At 41.7% G+C, this 20181-nt stretch overlaps 1 protein-coding gene across 1 annotated transcript in view; it reads right to left on the reverse strand.

Moving 5' to 3' along the window:
* The window catches only part of map2 (microtubule-associated protein 2), a 32944-nt gene extending 13445 nt beyond the window's left edge, over positions 1–19499 (reverse strand). Inside the window, 9 exon segments of the mRNA XM_054615804.1 lie at positions 649–786; positions 1741–1983; positions 2107–2722; positions 3488–5322; positions 6889–7185; positions 8832–9047; positions 11170–11244; positions 12081–12170; positions 19289–19499. Of these exon segments, the coding sequence (XP_054471779.1) occupies positions 649–786; positions 1741–1983; positions 2107–2722; positions 3488–5322; positions 6889–7185; positions 8832–9047; positions 11170–11244; positions 12081–12170; positions 19289–19499 (3721 nt within the window).
* Positions 19500–20181: the final 682 nt, after the last annotated feature.

Here is a 20181-nt window from a genome sequence, read left to right on the forward strand (position 1 = left end):
GTATCAGGTCCACAGAACAAAAATATGGATTACTAGTTGCCTGGCAACCATAGGTTGATAAAAGATTGGGTATGAAAGACCAGACAGGTCAGGAACATTTTTGGGGGGGTTTTCACACAAAACAACTATGCAACCTTTAAATGATATGGAATAATTATATACAATATTAGTATATTAATGTGACAAACCAACAGACCACCAACAGCTCACTAAAAACATAAAACAGATGGCTGGATCTGGTAACAGCAAGGAAGATGCATTTAAAGAGTATCTTAACACCAGCTGAACATCTTGCTTTTGCTGACGTTGCAGTAGTGATGTGGAAGGGTTGTTGGAAAGTGTTCAGTGAATCCTGAAAACCCAAACCACAAGATGTCAGTGAAGCTATACTTTCAACTTGGTGTTAAGTTTCTCTTAAAAGAACAAAGAGAAGATGTGAACAAAAAACTAATGAAGGAAATGAAACATGTATGACAGTCGATTTTTATTGTGATAAAATACAACAACAAAAGCAAACCATGGTAACCAACAAAACAAAATGGATGTCAAAACCAGGTTGAAGCTGACAGTGGAGGTAAGCTGTAGTGGGAGTTGGTGGCTCTCCAGCAGAAAACACTTGTTGTTTGACAGACCAAGGCAATGTGTCACCTGTGGGTCTCCTTCTGGGGCAGGAGTGGTGCTGGGTGGGACGGGTCTGGCGGATGGCTGGTTTCATCACAGTCCTCTTAGATGGGGATTGACTCTGAGTCTCCGTTTTTTTGGTAAGCTCGGCCTTCCTTATCACAGCTACCAGAGAAAACAGGCCATTGACAAAAGCAGAGACACAACAAAAGCAGATACAGACACTAAACCATGTTCAAATACAAAATGCAGCAGGATAACAATCCAACAGAAAGTCTTTTTAGTTGTCGTTTTATTTAACTATACTAAAAAACAGCTGACTCAAATCACTGTGTCCCTGAGTTATTATAAGAGTGCACATCTTTTGACACAAACAGTTGTGTAGGTCAGCAATAAATAACAAAATGCTGTGCTTTCAGTGAAGATAAAGCCCCAGTTAGGAACATCATGATGAGGGGTTTAACAATTCTCCAAATCCAATTTTCTGTTTAGACCTCGATTTTTCATACCTCGGGGTCCCAGCACATTGAGCAAATTCTTGAATTGCTGATTGCATTTGTAATTGCTTGAGCACAGATGTCATTCTCAAGACACTGGTAGGAGTTATCTGCTGTTGTTGGGGATTCTTACGAGTGTTGCGTCTACGGAATTGGTGTACGTATTTGAAGTGCTGCCTTTCCCCTAAGGAAGTCTTGTGAAACACTCCCTACAAATTGTGTGTGTTTTGTCGATGACACAATTGCCGTCTTTGTACTCCCCCGGATAACCAAAAGGTTCCCACACTGCTGACTTGAATGTTCCCGGGGGTCATTTAAGATAGCAGCGGGTCAAAGGGTAACCACGACAGGGAAGACGGACCTTTATCACAAGACTGTGGACGTTTGTGTTGTGGTTTCGATCTTGGTTTAAGAACCGTTACACCCCTTACGATGATGTCGAGCAACATTTTTAAATAACTTTACTCAACATACAGGACAAAGCAGAAAAGTGCATAACAAAATTGATTCTATGAAAAACACAACAGTTTTTGAGCAGTAGGTACGATAATAAACCATTACCGCAGTATTTATGAATAACTTCTACTTCAACCATGATTATAGTTTAAGAAATTCTGGGAACCTTTTTTCTTCTGGATATCCTCTCTGGGGATGTAGACAGGTTCTTTGCGGACAGGTTTGCGTTCTGGTGTGGAGATTCGGCCCTTAGGCCGCCCACCCTTGGCCTTTGGTTTGACAGGCTTTTCTTGTTTCTCTGTCTTCTTTTGTTGGGTTTGCTTGTTCTGTACACCAGCAGGCTTTTTAACTGAGCTGGGCACCTTAGGCAAAGGCTCAATCTGCTCGGTCGCCATACTCTTATCATCATCTGCAGTGGGGCAAAGCAGGACATTGAAAAACATGAGAAAACATCAATGTGTTTATTTGAAGCAGAAGAAATAAGAAATGGGGGGAAATAATACAAAGGAATAAACCATCAAAGAGATCTCACCTTGTGTGTCAACCCAGGAGCTGTCCAGGATGGAGTCGTCCATCGTGGTTTCATCTCTATCGTAGCTCTCTGTCGGTGCATCAGTGTCTATGGTTTGAGCGTCCTTCTCAGGGGAGGCAGGAGTCTCTGGAACATCTACCACCTCCTCAAGACTTGCAGCCTCCATGTCTGCTTCTTGGGCCAATTCCACAGACTCCTCTTCTTCCTCTTCCTCTTCCTCTTCCTGGGCAGCGACACAAAGGCCTTCAGCCTCAGGGGAACCAGAGAAACGAACACTGTGTCCCGGCTCTTCTGCTTCATCAATGGTCTGGACCACAGTGATGAAATCGTCTTCAACTGTCACCACTGATTCGATGGCAGCTCGAGTTTCGGGGATCTCCTTTACCACAGCCGGCCCTGCCTTATCTAACACCTCTTCCTCACCTTCATCCTGCCCCTTTTCAGCCTCCACAGATGTTTCAGATTCTTTCTCTACAGGTTTCGCAGATGCTTTTTCCTCTGGTTGTCTTGCCATCTCCTCAGGCTTGTCTGCAACCTTTTTGTCCATCCCAGCAACTTTATCTCTCTCTTCCTTCTCTTTCAGTTCCATTTCTATCTTTTCTTTTGCTTCTTTCTCCTGCAACTCTTTCTCTATTCTTTCTTTTTCCTCTTTTTCTCTCTGCTCTCTCTCTTCCTTTTCCATCTTTTCCCTCTCTTCTCTTTCCTTCTTCTCTCTTTCCTCTTTTTCCATCTTTTCCCTCTCTTCTCTTTCCTTCTTCTCTCTCTCCTCTTTTTCCATCTTTTCCCTCTCTTCTCTTTCCTTCTTCTCTCTTTCCTCTTTCTCTTTCATCTCTCTCTCCTCTTTCTCTTTCATCTCTCTCTCCACTTTCTCTTTCATCTCTATCTCCACTTTCTCTTTCTTCTCTCTTTCCTCTTTCTCTTTCATCTCTCTCTCCACTTTCTCTTTCATCTCTATCTCCACTTTCTCTTTCTTCTCTCTTTCCTCTTTCTCTTTCATCTCTCTCTCCACTTTCTCTTTCTTCTCTCTTTCCTCTTTCTCTTTCATCTCTTTCTCCACTTTCTCCTTTTCTTTCATCTCCTGCTCTTTCTGTTCTTTCTCCTTCCTTTCTGTCTCTTCCCTCAGTATTCTTGCTGCCTCTTCCTTCTCTCTCCTTTCCCTTTCTTCTATCTCTTTCATTTCCTTTTCTTTCTTTTCTGCTTCTTCCCTGATTTTCGTCTCAGCCTCTTCTTTCATTTTCTTCTCGGCTGCTTCTTTCTCTTGCTCTTCCTTCATTTTTCTTTCAGACTCCTCTTTTTCTTTGTTAATTCCTAACACTGGCGAAACTGTTCTTTTGGGGGAACCATAAACTTCTCTTTGTTTAAGCTTTGAAGGTGAGAGCACTGGAGAAAGCAGCTTATCATCATCGATGTTGCTCTCCACAGACGAAGCAGGTGAAGTTTTGACAGGCCTGGCAATCCGGTCCTTGGCCACACCGGTCAGCTGGTACACATCTTCGGCATCCACTTCCTCGTAGGCTTCCTGATGGACCAGCTTCACTTTCTCCCGAAGCTCCTGCAGTTCTCTTTCCTCCTCCATACTGAGGGGCCTGTCTTCCATCTCCAATTTGCGGATCTGCCGCTCATAGTCGGCAATCTCGGTTTCTGATGCTGAGCCTTCGCCACTCGCTTGTTGTTCGGTGTCACTCAATGACCTCCCGCCTTCTTCTAGAGTCACAGTTACCGTCGGTGTCACAAAGGATTCACTTGGCTGAGCTAGTGGCGTCTCACTAACAGATTTTTTCGACTGTTCATCTGCAACCTTGCCCTTCTCTGTAGCAGAATCTTTTCTCTCTATTTGCCTCTGGTCTCTCTCTTCAGTGACATCAGCAACTCCTGATGGCTGGATCTTGTCCTCCACAGATGTATCTCTGACTGCTAATTTCCTGGCTTGCTCAGCCACTTTCGCCTCCAGGACGGAGTGAGTGAACCCTTGTGCAGAAGCGTTTGTAGGGCTCAACACATCTGCAGGTGATGGCATCGGTCCTGAATATTCACTGAACACACAATAGCCCATCTCTTCCAGCTGGCTTTCACTCTTTCTGGCCCCAGGACTATGTTCCCCTGAAACAAGGCTAGCCAATGGGTCATCTGCGAAGGCTGGGAAATCAGATTGAATTGACTTTCTCCTGGTAATGTCTGGTTCGTTGTTTTCAGATGCAAGTCTGGAACGGGTACCAGCAAGGTCCAGCATCTCAGGCAAGTCTTGCGACATCACTGCACCATTTTTATAGGCGCTCTTAAGGGGCTCTGGTGATTCTGGCAACTCCGGTTCAGGGCTGGGTTTTGAAACAGTTTCAGTGGTCCTTGGAGGAGATGAGGAATCTGAAGTGATGGAGGCCGCAGTCTCCAGGATCAGAGGAGGCAAGGATGGAGGCTTATCCACAGAGGGTGTAGTGACTGGGAGGTAGTCTGCTGCCTCATCTAGACTTCCACTAGTGTATGACATGATATCCGTGGCCAGTGGGGAGAAGTTCCTAGGTTTGCCTTGACCACTCGGATCCATCGCTCCAATAGTAATGTTAAGTGAGTAACTCCTCTGCTCTAAGGCCAGTTTACCCGGGGAAAGCCTGCATTCATTGCTCCTGTCAGGAACTGTGAACACTCTAGGGTCTCCTGCTGTACTTTCTTTAGTGTTGGCTTTATCCTGAGATTCAGCTAGTGTGCTGTAGCTGATCTCCTCAAGCCTGACTTCAACTGTACTCTTCTCTTCACCAGATCTGCTCAATTCGTAGTAACCCTCGCCTTTACATTGGGGAGCCTCATCAACCTCCATGGCTGATGTTTCAAAATATGCTGACATTCCAGATCTATCTCTAGCATCCCTTGTTGAGTCTCCTCCTTGAACTTTGTCTCCCAGTGACGTATCAGGGGTAGCACCGATGCTAGTGATCTCCACCACCTCCACTGAGGGCTGTTTCTCTGACACTGTGATTGGCTCGCCGTATGTAGGCTGAAGTGTGACTGATCTGGCAGATTCTTTGGCTTGGGTTTGAACATTCGGAGGAACAAATGATGGCATATCCATGGTGGGGCTCTCTGGTACAACTCGTTCACCAGCAAAGAACCCTTGCATCTGGGGCTCAAACAACTCCTCTGGGGGTTTCTCCGATCCAATGCTGTCTGGGCTCATGGAACCACTTTTCTCGCTTCCCTGCTTGTCTGAGTCCATCTTCAAAGCTGAAAGGACATCTGTAAGTGTGCTGTTTTGATCAACATAATCAACATAGAAAAGTAATGCTTTGGCATGCTGCGAGTGAGATATTTATTAAGCTAGGGGCTGGGAAAGCTGTTATCACAGAAACAGGCAAAGCTCTCCTCAGAAACTTACAGAACAATGATACGGCCATCACTGAAGAAATACTGCGAGATTATTGGGCCCACCAAGTCACAGATGGATCAGAAAATGGCATGGTATGTGACGGAACCGGCATGAGGCAACTGCGATGCTGATGTATGGGGAACAATCAATAATAGATGGGATGGATATCCATGCGACTCTTCAAAACATCAGATAAAAAAACAAACATTTCTGTCATTCGTTGCTACTACATTGGATGCCGCTTATAGTGATCACGGTTACAGTGATCAACCACTTATATGGATCAAAAAGCTTAAGAAGAATCATTCTTACTTATACACATGTTCAAGTATTAAGTAGTCTGCTTGTCATGTTCTTTTTGGGTATTTTTTTACATGACAAGATCTGGGAATTTTTTTTTAACCACGGTAATTATTTTATTATTAATCCTTTTTAACTTTACTCCCATAATAGTTTACCTTGTAGTAACCAGTTAGCTTCTGACCCTACAAGCCACCACGAAACAGCTGAAGCTGCATTTGAAAGAGCTGTACTGTATTTGGAAACGTTCAATAAAATTCAGCAAATAGCAAAGCTGTCTGTTTCACTACTTTATATTAATTAAATACATATAGTGTCAGTTAGATGGTGATCTGAATGAGAAATAAAGAAAAAGAAGTGGTGATCAATTTAACCGGGACAGACGTGATCACTCTAAGAGGTTTCCACTGTACAATAACATTTTTCACCAATTTAATTCTTTAATATAGTTTCAGTAACATACAAATTTGGCTCCTAAAAATGACTTTCATATGTCTTTATATAATCCAAAGCATATTGTTACGAATGCAGAAGAACCTTGGTGGTGAACAACAGAAAAATGCTAACAGTGACAAATACAAACATACAAAATAATTACGCTGATATGATAATGCATTTGATGAGACAACTATACCACACTTGACATGAGACAGCCAACACAATATCCCCTGCAAATGAGGTACGCAGGATAATGATAAAAGATATGAGCGACCCATGGTTAGTAAGTATGATTCATGGTTACGAAAAGTGCACCGCACTGCCATACCAGCCTCAAGCCACGTGTAAACACAACGAGAAACCTGTAAGCTTAGAGACGGTAGGAAAAAAAAGCACTGCTGCGTTCACTTCATCATACCAAAACGAAACGATGCCGGAAACCACAGCAAGAAAAAGAAAATTCAAGCGCAAATATAGCACACAATAAAACCAGATTTAGTTAAAAGAATGTGACTTTTTTCACCAACAAGCCTGTGTTGCCTTGCAGCCACAGCAGAGCGCAGGGAGGGTCACTTGCCATTCCACCTGAATTGTAATGCTTATGGGTTCCTTTTGACACATTTGGTGTTCTTATACAGTGGACAAAACAGTAACATGCGAAATGGAGAGCAGAGGGCAGGACACACCTGTCTCAGGGCTCTCCCCACCCTCTGCTTCCTCCTCCTCTCCCTCCATAGAGCTTTCTGCAGCAGCACTAGCTGCTTCGCCCAGCTCCAGGTCTAGATCCTGGGCCTCGTCTATGGCCTCTGTCTGCTCTAAGGGCTCAGCATGGGGGCTGTCCAGCTCGGGCTCTTCCCCGCTCCACTGCTGCTCATCAAGAGCTTCCTCGGACTCTGCTGCTTCTGCACTCTCCTCCTCATCATCCTCCTCCTCTTCCACCTCTTCCTCGTATTCAGCTGTAAGAGCCTCCATGGTCTCTTCTTCTCAAAAACAGGGTGAGAGGGGGACACATTAAGACTACAGGCAACACAGACTTGGGTTATGTGAGAACACAACTTATGATGGGACACTTTCAGCTCTGGGAAAAGATGACTTTAAAATGTATGTCTGTTCACACATATAGGTACATTACACATATAGAACAAAGTGTAGTATGTGGGGGGGTTTCGTTCTGTTTGTATGCTTTTCTACTTTGGGTGCTTAGTTTACCCAGTATGCAAGGAAACTACATTTTAAAAATATGTTGGTAAAAGGCATGCTTTTATTTTTAATTCCTGTAAAAAAACTATCTTCTATCTTTCTGTGGCATACACCATGCCTTCAACCCAGATTGAAATACCATCATTGACAACTGAGGTTTTTTTAAGGAAAATGGAAACATAAATGAAGTTGTAACACCTCATGGCCGCAACACTGCACTATTGTAGAAGCACTTCTAGTCAGAGCATTTCTGAAAACCCTGGCTCTTTAGAAGAGGCAACCTTGAAGAGCTGCAGTCCATTACAGCAACAAGCAGATTGCCACAGAGTCTTGACATTTCACAGCCTGGATTTTTAACTGTGCAATGGACAATGTTGGAGCATACAATTTGGTTTTCAGCAGCCATTTCTGTAAAACATTTTGAGTTCTTGTGTTATTACACAATATATATTCAGAACTGCTTTGCAACGCAATGTTGTTGCATGTGACATACATTTTGGCACCAACAATGTTTCTACTAGATTTTTTTGTCAGCAGTGCCAATTGCAGGTTGGGGGAAGCTGGGGGAGATGACAGAGGTATAAATGAAGTTGTTGTCAGCTGTTGAAGCTGCCCAGCCAAAGGATTTATGTGTTATATATTTAACGTAAAAGGCTTTGTTGTGTGTTTGAACAGTCTAAGTGTAAATATCTTGAGCCCTAGTTTCCCTTTAAACCGGCTTTATGTTGTGTTTCTAACAACAATAAAAGTTGAAAGTTGTACGCAGTGTTTGCGAGTGAGTGGAGCTGAAAGTCTTCCTTGATGCCACAGTGAGTGGGTGACAGTAGCTTAGGATGCGTGTAGAGGGTTTGATATGGTACGGCATAATTAAGGGTCATTTTGAGGAATAAACCAAAATATAACTGTTGGAGATGATTGGTGCAGAGGAATTTGTGCATGGAGGTCATCAATCATGCACCGTATCTCGTATTCATGAAAGTAATTTGGCCCTTACTTTATGCCCCAAAAGTAAACCTTGGTGGCCATGTGGTCTTACTGATGAGAGCTGGAATGTATTATGTCCATTGAGCGAATCCTACTTCAGAGACATCACTGTTATGTGTCGGACTTAACAGCATGGCAACCACAAGTAGCATGGCTTTGGATGAAAATAAATGAGAAACAAAAAAGACTGTTAAACAGATATGGAGTAGCTCAGATTTGAGCGAACAAACGTCACAAGGACACACAAACACACACAAGGACAGAGGAATAGACGAGTAGACGAACTGACGGACGGAGAGAGACGGAACGACAAGAGGGATGGAGGGAGGAGGTCAAATCACAGAAGGAGAGGAAATTAGCGTTAAAATGAGAAAGGAAAGAAACAGAGTGAGAGAGAGGAGGAATGGAGGGGGGAAATGGCAAAGAGGAACCATGCGTGGTTCACCTTCAATCTGTCTAAAGGCCACGGCCTGCCCTGTGGGGCGAGAGCCCGAGTGCGTCCACTCTGGGCTGAACAATGGGTGATCATAGTACTCCTCGTCGGAGTGGTAGGGGTCGTCCTCGGGCACGGAAACTGAGATGGAGGGGGCGAGGAACTTGCACCTCTCCCGAGAATTTTGGAAGCGGCGGAGAGGGCCCGCCTCCTCCTCATCCCCTACATCTACAAACAAGACAGACACAAGGAGAAGAACTGCAGGGAAATCTGGACACACGGACCGAAAGAGAGAGTGAAGAGGATGAAAGAGATAGAAAGGAAAAGGAAAAAGAAAACAACAAAAAATGGAAAACACACCAAAGAATGTCCATCTTAAGGGTGATTTGACAAAAATATGGAGTCTTTCAATCGAGTTTATCTTTGAAAAATTTCATATAATGCCAATGAAGAGGGACTCCAAACCTTTGCAGTCATTATTTTCAACTCATTCAAATTTTGACTTTCTTTAACAAAATAATTTTTGATAATAAGATTTCACAGTTTAGAAAAAAATATTAAACGCCAGTTAACTGTACCATATACATTTGCATTAAGTATTAAGGGTTTCTAAGCTTTTTGGCATCAGTTGAGAGGCAGAATTAAATTGTGTAGAAAATAAAAGTAACATGTTTCATGGCAGCATAGTATCTTGAATTTGTAGCTGTGAGACGACTCTTGATTGAACAGGAGGTCATACTTAATCAGTAGATGAACTGGGGCCAGCTGTGGTCGTGGAATTTTTACGAAATTTACTACACGTTCCTTACTAGACAAATCCTCAAGTAACTTCTTAAGATGGACATTTTTTGCAGAGAAAAGGGAGTCAAAGGTTGAGGAGAAAAACATGGCTTCAACAAAAAAAATACAAATTTAAAATAGGCAACACAAACAGAGAAGGTCACCAGAGAGGGGAATGCAAGAAGAGGACAAAGCTAGATTGAGAGCTAGACACACGTTACACACAGGACATTGACAAGGAGACACTGACAGGCAAATCAAAGGTGACAAAGCTTTGGGGCCCAGCCCTACTCTGAGACACACAATATTAGTATATTGCATCGTTTGAGGAAGAGAACAATACAAGCTTCTTCACGTAGGAATGATTAAATCTGAATAAAAGACATAAAACACAGACAAGTATCATACTAATACAGATGTTGTAGTAGTAACACAATCACTAAGATGTGAGTTTTGCCACTGCCATTACAAGAACAAATCCCTTACCTATAAAAAAAATCCTCAAAAGACACAGCTAATCCTCTTTTAGAACAAAGGGAAAACCCCTGAAGAGTTCAAAAAGGTAAAGTTTTAAAGAAAACCTTCTTTAAGGTCGTGACTGAGCCTTTCAAGACAGAACCTTCTTGTTTTGTATCATGACCAATAATACAATGAGGCCCACATAACTAAATCTCTTTATCTGGTCAAGAACACAAATCACTATCACCTTCTGTAGAAAACTCTTAGAACCTCATATCAGTCTTACCTACTTCTTCTAGTACACACAAAATACAATGTCACCACAACTGACCATCTTTATTTGGTGCATGGCCCAACTACAGACTAAAGCAGACTGACCATTTAGTAACACTGTACAACCATTTCTTGCAGGCAGATGCACAAAAATCACTGCCTGTCTTTGCCTTTAGCTTGAAGGAAGTTATGTTTTCAAGTAATTTTCATAGAGCTAAAACTCGGATCTGTAGCCATAGCCATGTACAAAAAAAACAACAACATACAAAACAGACTGACAGATGGCAATCACAAGAAAACACAACAACATGATTAGACATGCAAAACAACAAAAAAGACAAACAACAACAAGTCGGAGTGCTACCTAATTTGGCTGTCATATTAGTGTGTGCGGAGACGAGGTGTGGATGTTAGAAAGGGAAATGGAAGAAGAGGATGGAAAAAAAGAGTGCACTCGTCGTAACAAGGTAGTTGTGCATGTGGCCGCTCTTTTCTTTTAGAGATAAATGGTGATGACAATGAAGGTACATATTGTATCGGTTCCAGATGTACCATGAGGAGGAAGCAGGATTTAAAACAAAATGGATGTCTGAAAAATGGAAAACATGTTCCTGCTTTTAGCAACTCTTTTATGTGCAGGTTTCCTGAGCGGGTACCAATGTGTGGGTTGTCCCCTTTAGAAGGGGGGATTTAAGGAGCTCCAGAGTCAACCAACATCAGTACTCCAGTGTGGTGAGGATCACAAAAGTCCATGGCTTCAGTTGGGGAAAAGAAGGATACCACAATCTCCTCCATTAGAGGTATACTCTTAAACCCACTTATCGCATTCTTGGCCTACCTTGTTCCAGAGGACCAAAGTGCTCCGCAGCAGGTGAGGGAGGTGGAGAGGGAGGCAAATTTGTGGTGTCTTCAACTAAAAGGGCAGATAGAGGAAGAGGAATAAACAGTATAGTCATAAATGATCACATATTGTAAATGACGTTGAGCATCTGCTGCCATTCACTTCTATACGATCTAGCTAATGGCTATATCAACACTGAAGAAACAGTATTACAATCAAAAACTGAAGAAGAATGATGAAAACGGTCCGTTTCTGAAAAAAATATCAAAATTGATGCTGCAGAACCAGAGACATCTATTTTATTACACACAAGGTACTTCCTTGTCAAAACCTGTTGCCTACATTACCCATAATGCTACTCGTCCACCGACAGTAGAAATTTGGGGGGTGTGATGGCAGTAGCCAATGTAGCCTTAAACCGCTGGCCTCGAGCAGATTTGAAGAGTGGGTTACAGACTTTTTTTGTGAAATCACTTGAGGCATTTATCAGACTCCCGCTGGAGCCACAAAAAGTTTAACAAATTAATATTTTTTTCACGTATGCAGTTGTACTTCCTACTGTCTGGACACATGCTTTGATGTGTCAAATAGGTGAATCTCCCCTTTAATGTTGATATGTGTCTGAAATGTTGTATCATCATGTAGTTTGATTTGCGTCTTGATTTAAGAGACTTTAAGGGTGCAACATTTAAATAGCAAAATGTATGTGTTTTGTGCTTTCCTACCAAAATGCAGGCTAGGTGAATTGGTGACCTATCCTGTATGTACCCTGTCCAATGGCAAGAGATAGGCTCCAGCACCCTGAGACTGGATGGATGAAAGAGTGTGTGTGTGTGTGTGTGTGTGTGTGTGTGTGTGTGTGTGCGCGTGCATTTGCGTGTGAATGTGTGTGTGAGTGTGTGGATTACCAGATGGCAGCCTTTGAGTCTCCTGCTCTCCCTTCAGTACCGCCACTGCTTCTGCCGTCACTTCCTGCACAATCCGCGCTGACACTTGCTCTGAACATAGAAACATGTACACACAGAAAAGGTCAATCAACTTTTAAGATTGTTGAAAAAAAAAAAGATCTGAAGACTTGGTCGAGGTTGGAAGGTTTAAGTAATTCATTTGGTTTAACTCCAAGAACTGGCTGGCAAAAAAAGATATGCAGCAAATCCACGGCTGCTCCAGTGCATCAGGGCACTGTGATTGTACTGGGCAGCTTCCAAGTTTTACTGGACTGTGTGAGAATGTGAAGCAGGATGTTTCCTTATCCGAATTGAGGGCGGAAAAGGACAGATGAGGTTGTATGCTGTACAGATTGTAAAGCCCCCTGAGGCAAATTAGTGATTTGTGATGTTGGGCTTTACAGTATAAACTTGGTTTGACTTGATGTTGCTGGAGGACAGCATGTAGCTCAGTCAATTTTCATGGATTGTATCAGTGATAAACTCAGAAAAAAAATCTCATCCTCAATCCATGTTACTCTAGTGTATTTTTGAATCATGTCATCAAGATCTGCGATGAAAGCCCACTGAGGGAGCTAAAAATTGTTACCATAACTGCAGGGATTCTAGGGCTGCTGGTGAAGGCTCTGGGTGTCGCTATGGAAACCCAGCATCCCTAAACAAGAGCACACTTAAACTGAAACCTGGGTTATTCAGCTACTGCCAAGCACATTTTATTGTTTTACATTTTTTGAAGATTTTGTTAGAGGCAGAAAATGCAAGAAGAGACAGAGGGTTTGACACACAACGAAGCTTCCCGACCAAAACTAACCACGGAAGTTAGTGTGAGTTAAAGTGGAATATTTGATGCTGGTGAATATGTTCAGCTGTTTGAGTAACTGCAGCTTCTTCATCTTTCATCTATTCAAGGTGACACTGAAATGCAATTTTACCTAGCAGATAGTTTATATTAAAAAAATTGAATATTGAATTCAGTCTTTTGCAAGAAAATGTAAGAAATATGAGATTTAGTAACTATAATATTTAGAAAGAAGCTGTCAATACTGTCTGGCTTTCTGACACCGGTAGGCAGTGGGAGCTAAATAAGGACAGTACTGTAGGAAAAGGCTCAAGCTGATACCTACCTAAAGCAAAGTATATACACAAAAAATGTGCCACCAGACACAATCAATAAAACTGATCTATAGTTCCTGCATTTAAGCTTATATCTGTCTGTATGCATCAGTTTAAATATTGCATGGAGGGGTCCACAGTTGAGTTCTAATCAAAGACATTTGCATATTAACAGTGGTTATGTGGGATTGGGTGGCAGTGTTATGCTTTACTGCTGCTGTTTTAGGACCTCTTTCTATCCGGCATCGCCCACACATCAACACAAACAAGCTGGCAGGCATACACACACATGCAATTACACACACACATATACACACTTCTTCCGGGAACGATCAACACAGCCCACTCACCAAATCAGAGCAACCATTTCCCATTTTCAATAGCAATGTGTGATATATACATGCACCCCCTATTTATTGCTTCCAGGCAAAACCCCTTTTTTCATTTACTGTGAAATAAAGCTGTCAATTGTTGTGACATCAAATAACTAATAAAAGCCCCTGAAGCTTAGACCTGGAGTCAAATAACACTCCAGATGTGAATAGTGACATTTTCTGACTTCATTGAGCACTTGTGCCTGAAGACTTCACGAAATGTTAGTAATCTACAGATCTCTAAAACATGGGAATAACTAAACCAATGCATGGCACAACAAGAGGTAAACACACACAAACGTTTCTAAAACTAACAGAATTATGGAAGAAAAGCAAAATTAGGCAGTTGAAAAAAATCATGACATTGCTGACCAGCTGCAGGGGAGAAAGTAAAGTATTAGGGGTGGGGAACAAGGTAAGGTTAAACTACCCAGCCAGTACACAATTACAAAACCGAAGACAACATCTAGCTCAGTTCTGGAATGTAAACTGGAGGATCAGGGAGAATGAGCTAATTAAAAATATGTGGCTTGTTCAAAACTAATCCTGGCTCATCATGTTCTAAAAATGGCATTTTTCTCTTTGTCTAAGTGATGTTGAGGTTACAGACAGTCTGGGTTTTAAGCAGGGTTTTTGTAATTCAAAATCTTTTTCCATCTGCAACACTCTTTCGTTTCCATTCAGTTTCTCAGTGTTGGTGATCACATTGGAGATATGCTGCCCTTTCTGGATTATTTTCTCCACAAATAGGACTATTGTAATAATATATAGCATATATATTCAAGTTGAAAACCGACAAAAGGAATATTTTTAAAACTTCTGAAATGTTAAGTGAATAAGAAAGGAAATTAAAGAAAAAAAGAATAGAGAGAAAATCTTAACTGGACTAATCTCCTGTTATTCCTAAAACGCTTAATGCATACGCCTTGGGAGGTTAAAAACTAAATTCAGCCTCTCTTCAAAGGTAACATGAAGAGCACTAGGTTCAAAGGGGAATCATAGATTTTTTGTCTTCCAAACGATCCACAGAAATGCCCATCCACAGACAAATCTCTGTTAAAAAATGACCTTGTCACATCCACAAAGCTAGCTGGCAGTGATGTCTGGTCTGGTTGTCTCAGCACTTCTCTGACAGAGGGATGTCAAATGGGATGTCAAATGCCTTCTCTGACTGCCTTCCATTGGCTTTGGCTAGAGAACAAGCCACATGCACAAAAAGCTGTTTTAAAATACAGAAAGGTTACGTCATATCTACATCCATAATCAACAGTAACAGCGTAAATACACACACACCCACACACACACTCTCCCAATGAAGTAAAAGCATGTATTACCTGTAAGACAGGCAGGCTGAAGCTGAGAATGCTCCCGCTCTGAGCAGAGACAACGACTGGAAGCCCCGAGTCAAAGCAACACACAGCCAGCGAGACACACACACACACACACACACATTCACACACACAGCAGGACTGAGGGGGCAAGGAGAGAGCAGGAGTGCCGGTTGGTTTGAAACCAGCCGGCACCCAAAATGTGGTACGCAAGTGGTTGCCATAGCAACAGACCAGTGGACCACTGATTCGGGACCTCTCAGTCTGCAGCCTTCCAGTAAAGGAAACGATGGCTGCGACGTGGCTGATCGTTCAAACCAATATTTTCCTGATACATGACATGAATCAGAATCTAACAAAACACAGATTATTTCCTGCTGGGACAATTCCTTCAACATTTGGTTTTTTTGTTCTTACAGAATCACATGGAAAATAGTATCTAATGCTATTGTTTTTTTAATCTGTGAAAATACAACTAATTAAAAATAAGGTATGTCAAGTGAGAAAACTGGCTACACATGACTGCAGGATGCCACTACAATGCTGCATCCATTCATGTTTTCTTGTAATTATGACTCAGAATCTTATAATTATGAGATCTGCAATTACCGTATCTGCATTACGGAAATGACAATGCCCTATTGTACCATGCTATCAAATTGGTCATGGCACATTATCCCAGTGATCTGTCTTACTTTCCAAAGCTCAGATGAGTTTACCCTCCTGCAGTGGCACATATCCTTGTGACAATCATCAATCTGAACAGTCACTGTATCAAGGTCAGACATCGGGTGATGAGATAGTGGTCGTGCACACTCCACCTCCACTAAGAGGGAGAATCTCTCAATAGGTTTCAGAAACAGAGAGTATGGTAAAATAAATGAAACACCTCTTGGTGACCTGAATGGAATGAGTATTGTTCCACATGACTGCAATGTTTAAACACCAAGCTTCAGCTGTATTGTTTCTGCAAGAGGGAAAATGCTCTGATATAAAAAATATGCTAGATTCGTTTGGTGGTATCATATTTATTCTCTGTAACAAATTCCTGAAGCCCTCCAGAATCCTTGTATATAATCTTTATGGTACCGAAAGTTGGACTGTAAGATGAGGCTGGACCAGTCAGCCAGTCTCTTTGTTTAAAAAGCTGTAATTGATCACATAATTAATGTTCGCTTTACTTTGAAACCATTTCCTCCGCTCCTTTCTTGGCGGCAACTTCGTGGACCACTTTTACAAAAGCTTTTACCTTTAATATATACTTAATATTATGTCTTTATTTCATTTACCTAATATTGTGTTTTTCCGTATTGTAATTTTCCATTTCCACTTCAGTCTACTCTGTATAAACTACATCTATAGTATCTTAGTTTGGAAGGAGAATCCAACTTCTGCTCTTCTTGGGGTTTCTACATTTGTTTTGTGTGAGGTGCTATCCAAGCTACCCCAAGAGGGTCTAAGAATAGAGGGTTTGGTATATTACAGCTTGTAAAGCCTTCTGAGGCAAAGTTGTGTTTCAGCAATCCTCAAAATCCCTTTTTAGTTGTGTCCATACTTCACATCAGAGATTAATTTGGTCAAATATCTGTTCTGCTGCAGCCAATCATACTGATTTAGGCTGATGAGATGGAGGGCCTTTAAATTATTGTCAAGGCTTCTTGACAGTAAGCCCAGATACTTGTGTCAGCTCAACAACAATGGACATCAGTCAATGCTATATCCCTAACAAAACATGAAGGCTTTCACGCTTAATGCAAGCCAACCACTCTCCAGAATAAACGCAGCAGCCCATTGCATTCTTTCTATTTCCATTAATTCACTCTGTTTCTTTCTGTCTCCCTCTGTTCATCGCTTTCTCTTTTGACCACTTCCAGCATGGCTGACTGGCTTTTACAACTTTGTCTCAAAGGGAAAGTCAAGAGGGCAATTTCTTGCCTCAATAGTTCTTGTTGTGTCAGAAAAGCTTTTCACAGGGAGAGAAGGCCCAACGAGTGCTAGCATCAGCCCTTATGTCTCCCAATCTGCCCCACTTACTGCTGCCCTGCTCTGGAGCAATTCTGACGTCTGCTGACTAAAGGCTCTGCAGACACCTTTGGTTAAACACCTGGTGTGAAGATATGTCATTTTTATGCTGATAATTATACTGCAGTGCATGTGCCATGTTTTAGAATTGTGTTCTACTTACATCTACTGGAAGTGTAAACATGTGTTGGTAATCTTCATCATGATCTGTAATGTATTGCAAATTTGATGCAGACTGGTAAAAGAAATCAGTGAACAAGCTCTTGAGACAAATGATGTATTGAAAGGATTGATATCAAGTCAGTTCTATTTGCTCAAGAGGACAATGAGCAAGAAGTGAAGACACAAAATGCTCGGCTAAAACGCAGATCATTGGCTTCCCCTCAATGAGAAAAAAGTACTGTTTTGTTGTTGATATCTTGTTTGTATCAGTTTCAAGCCATTTATTTGAAGTTGGAAGTTATTTACAGCTCTCATATCTTGATATATGCTAATGATGACCTAGAGGAACACATGAGGCCTTTGCAGTTTTTTATTATGTCAGACCACTGGTTAAAAACTAGCCCCATTTGTATTAGAAGGCAATGCATTTACATAATTTCACGAGAGCTTGGGACATACAAAGTGGGTTCATCATTTAACAAGGGGTGGTCCAGAACACTTAACATTTTGTTAACAATATATGTTTTTTCAGACAAAACTTGCTTGATTGTACTGGCAGAAATTGACCAGATCACACTTATGTAATTTTACCTAGTGAAATCATTTTGAATTGAATTTACTGTAAGTTTAATTGATTGATTGATTGATTGAATTAAAAGTCCATTTTTCCAAATAGAACTGACCAGTTGGTTCTACGGGTGTGACACAATCAAATAGTACTAGTTGTATGAGAAGTAAAAAAACAACAAATATATAAAATATACGGTACACAATAGGATAAAAGGCTTCAGATGAGTCACTGTCCGATTTGTTTTGTTACTGTTCTGTGACACAACAGAGTCTGTGCAAGAGATAACTGTTGACATTTACAGGTAAGACAAAAGTGTCTACCCACACATTGTGTTTACTGGAAACCTTGTTGGCCCATTTGTGGGGACAGTAGACCAACAGAAACCTAATGCACAAACAAGTAGGAAGGTTATTGTGCAAAAGCATTTGGCAAATTGTTTTTCAAAATTGCCTTCTCAAGTGTTAGTTAGTTGACATATAATTGTTTGTTATTGTTATCAAGTGTCATTATGTATAGTATAATGATATGTAAGGAAAGTGTTTAATGAGAAGAGTCAGATCACTGACTCTTCTTTTCAGACACCTTAAATTAGAAAATTTGATCAAGACTGAATGATACTAAATAGCTGAAGATGGGCATAAAAATGGTCAAATGGCAACGAGCAGATATACTCAAAAATTCTGTGATCAGCGAATCAAAACTGGTGTCAGTAAGGTCCTAATAAAGGGGAAAAGGGAAGCTAATTGGGCTTTTGTCATCTCATGCTAAATGGACTTGTCTGAGGTAACGTTAAGTTGCAGGCGAAAAGAACAAAAGCCCTGGCAAAGCAAATTATAGGGGAGCCGTTTCCATGGTTACACCAGTGGTACATTATTGTTCTTTTCTCCAGGGTGTGAGTGAGGGTTGGGGTGGGGTAGTGAGGGGGCAGAGAGACCGATTTTATGTGTTAATTATAGCGCTGTTATTAACAGTATGTGATTCTAGTGAGGACTCAGAGTGCTGCAAACCCACGCACAAGAAGAGACAGGAACACACACACAAACACACACACACACACATTGTCAAGCACAGACACTCACATATACACATTTAACCGCATCACATATTAACACTCAAACACTGTCAAAAGTCACAGACAAAGGTCACACTCTGTAACACATTCACACACGTAAACACCAACAAACCCTACAATGCATGGAAGGATAACAAAAAAAACATGCTCATACACGCACACACAAACATAAGTCATATACACTTGAGTATTAAAAAACGCAGACCTACTCTGATATGGACCTTTTTCTTCTTTCAAACTGTAAGTATGCCACTTTTCTGTGTCATTATTGTGGCAGTACAAATAATGAACTAAAAAAGGATTGACCAGAAGTGTTTAAGCTGGCTAATCTATGACTTGTCATTCAATTTTCCCAACACAACCAACACTTAGTAAACTAAGTTATTCTTCAGTGATTACAATGCACTAAGCACACTGACCCCATCGCATCCTTCTAATTTGAGCAATCCATGAATGCAAGTAGATGCCAGTTGAGCGTCTGGGGAAATGTAAAACAAAAATATTTGAATATTATGAACGCGTCTTACCTGCAGTTATAGCAGGGGCACCAGTTAACTCCCCATTGATACCATTCTCCCTGGCAGAGTAGGATTCCGTGGCCATGTGGGCCCCACTGGGCTGACAGGTCCTGTAGGCGGAGGAGGAGTAGCCATTGGCTCCATGGGTGCCCGCGGCTTCCTGCCCTCCTGATGGGTCCCACTGGGGGGCACCGTCTTCTGGCTGTCGACTGTCTGCCATGCTGGTGCTAGCTAGCAGCAGGGGGTAGGTGGGCAAGGGGTTTGGTTCTCCTTCTGGCAGAGAGACATGAAAGGAGTGGAGGAGAGAGGAGAAAAGACATAGCTTGGTCAAAACTAAGCATGTCAGTGTTATTAACTGCAATGTAAGCAAAGTTTAATAAAGGATTGTGAAGAGTGTGCAGATCAGAGGAGGCTCCAGAACAAGCTGCATCAGTCACATTCACAAATCTCTTTTTGTCAGTCATAATCCCCGCTGCAGCTTCTCTGAGCTTCACTGTCAACAATTCTGAAAGTGCACCGTTGCTTGCGTGAGTTTGTGTGTAGGTGGTTGTGTGAAATACTGTCCTTGGGTGTTAGCAGGCAGGTGACAGCCACTGGATTAAACACTATTGATTTCTTTCTATATGATGAGTCATATAGCCAGTGGCCCAGGTGGAAATCACAACTGGTTGAAAATGAACGGAGCAGACCTTGAATTTGTGTGACATTGACAAAGTGGCAGGGACGTGAGGTTCTGATCAAACTGACAAGATCCAGGTTCTGTGTCAGACAAATAGTTTGAATCACGAAGCCTTTGCGGCGTTATTTTTATCAGATAATCTAAACAGTAAATATTGCCAAAAACAAAAATGTCAGACTTCATACACTTGTGTGAAGGGCATTATGATCCATATAACAGATAT

The sequence above is a fragment of the Anoplopoma fimbria genome, chromosome 16 (genome assembly GCF_027596085.1).
Source record: "Anoplopoma fimbria isolate UVic2021 breed Golden Eagle Sablefish chromosome 16, Afim_UVic_2022, whole genome shotgun sequence".
Taxonomy (NCBI): Eukaryota; Metazoa; Chordata; class Actinopteri; order Perciformes; family Anoplopomatidae; genus Anoplopoma; species Anoplopoma fimbria.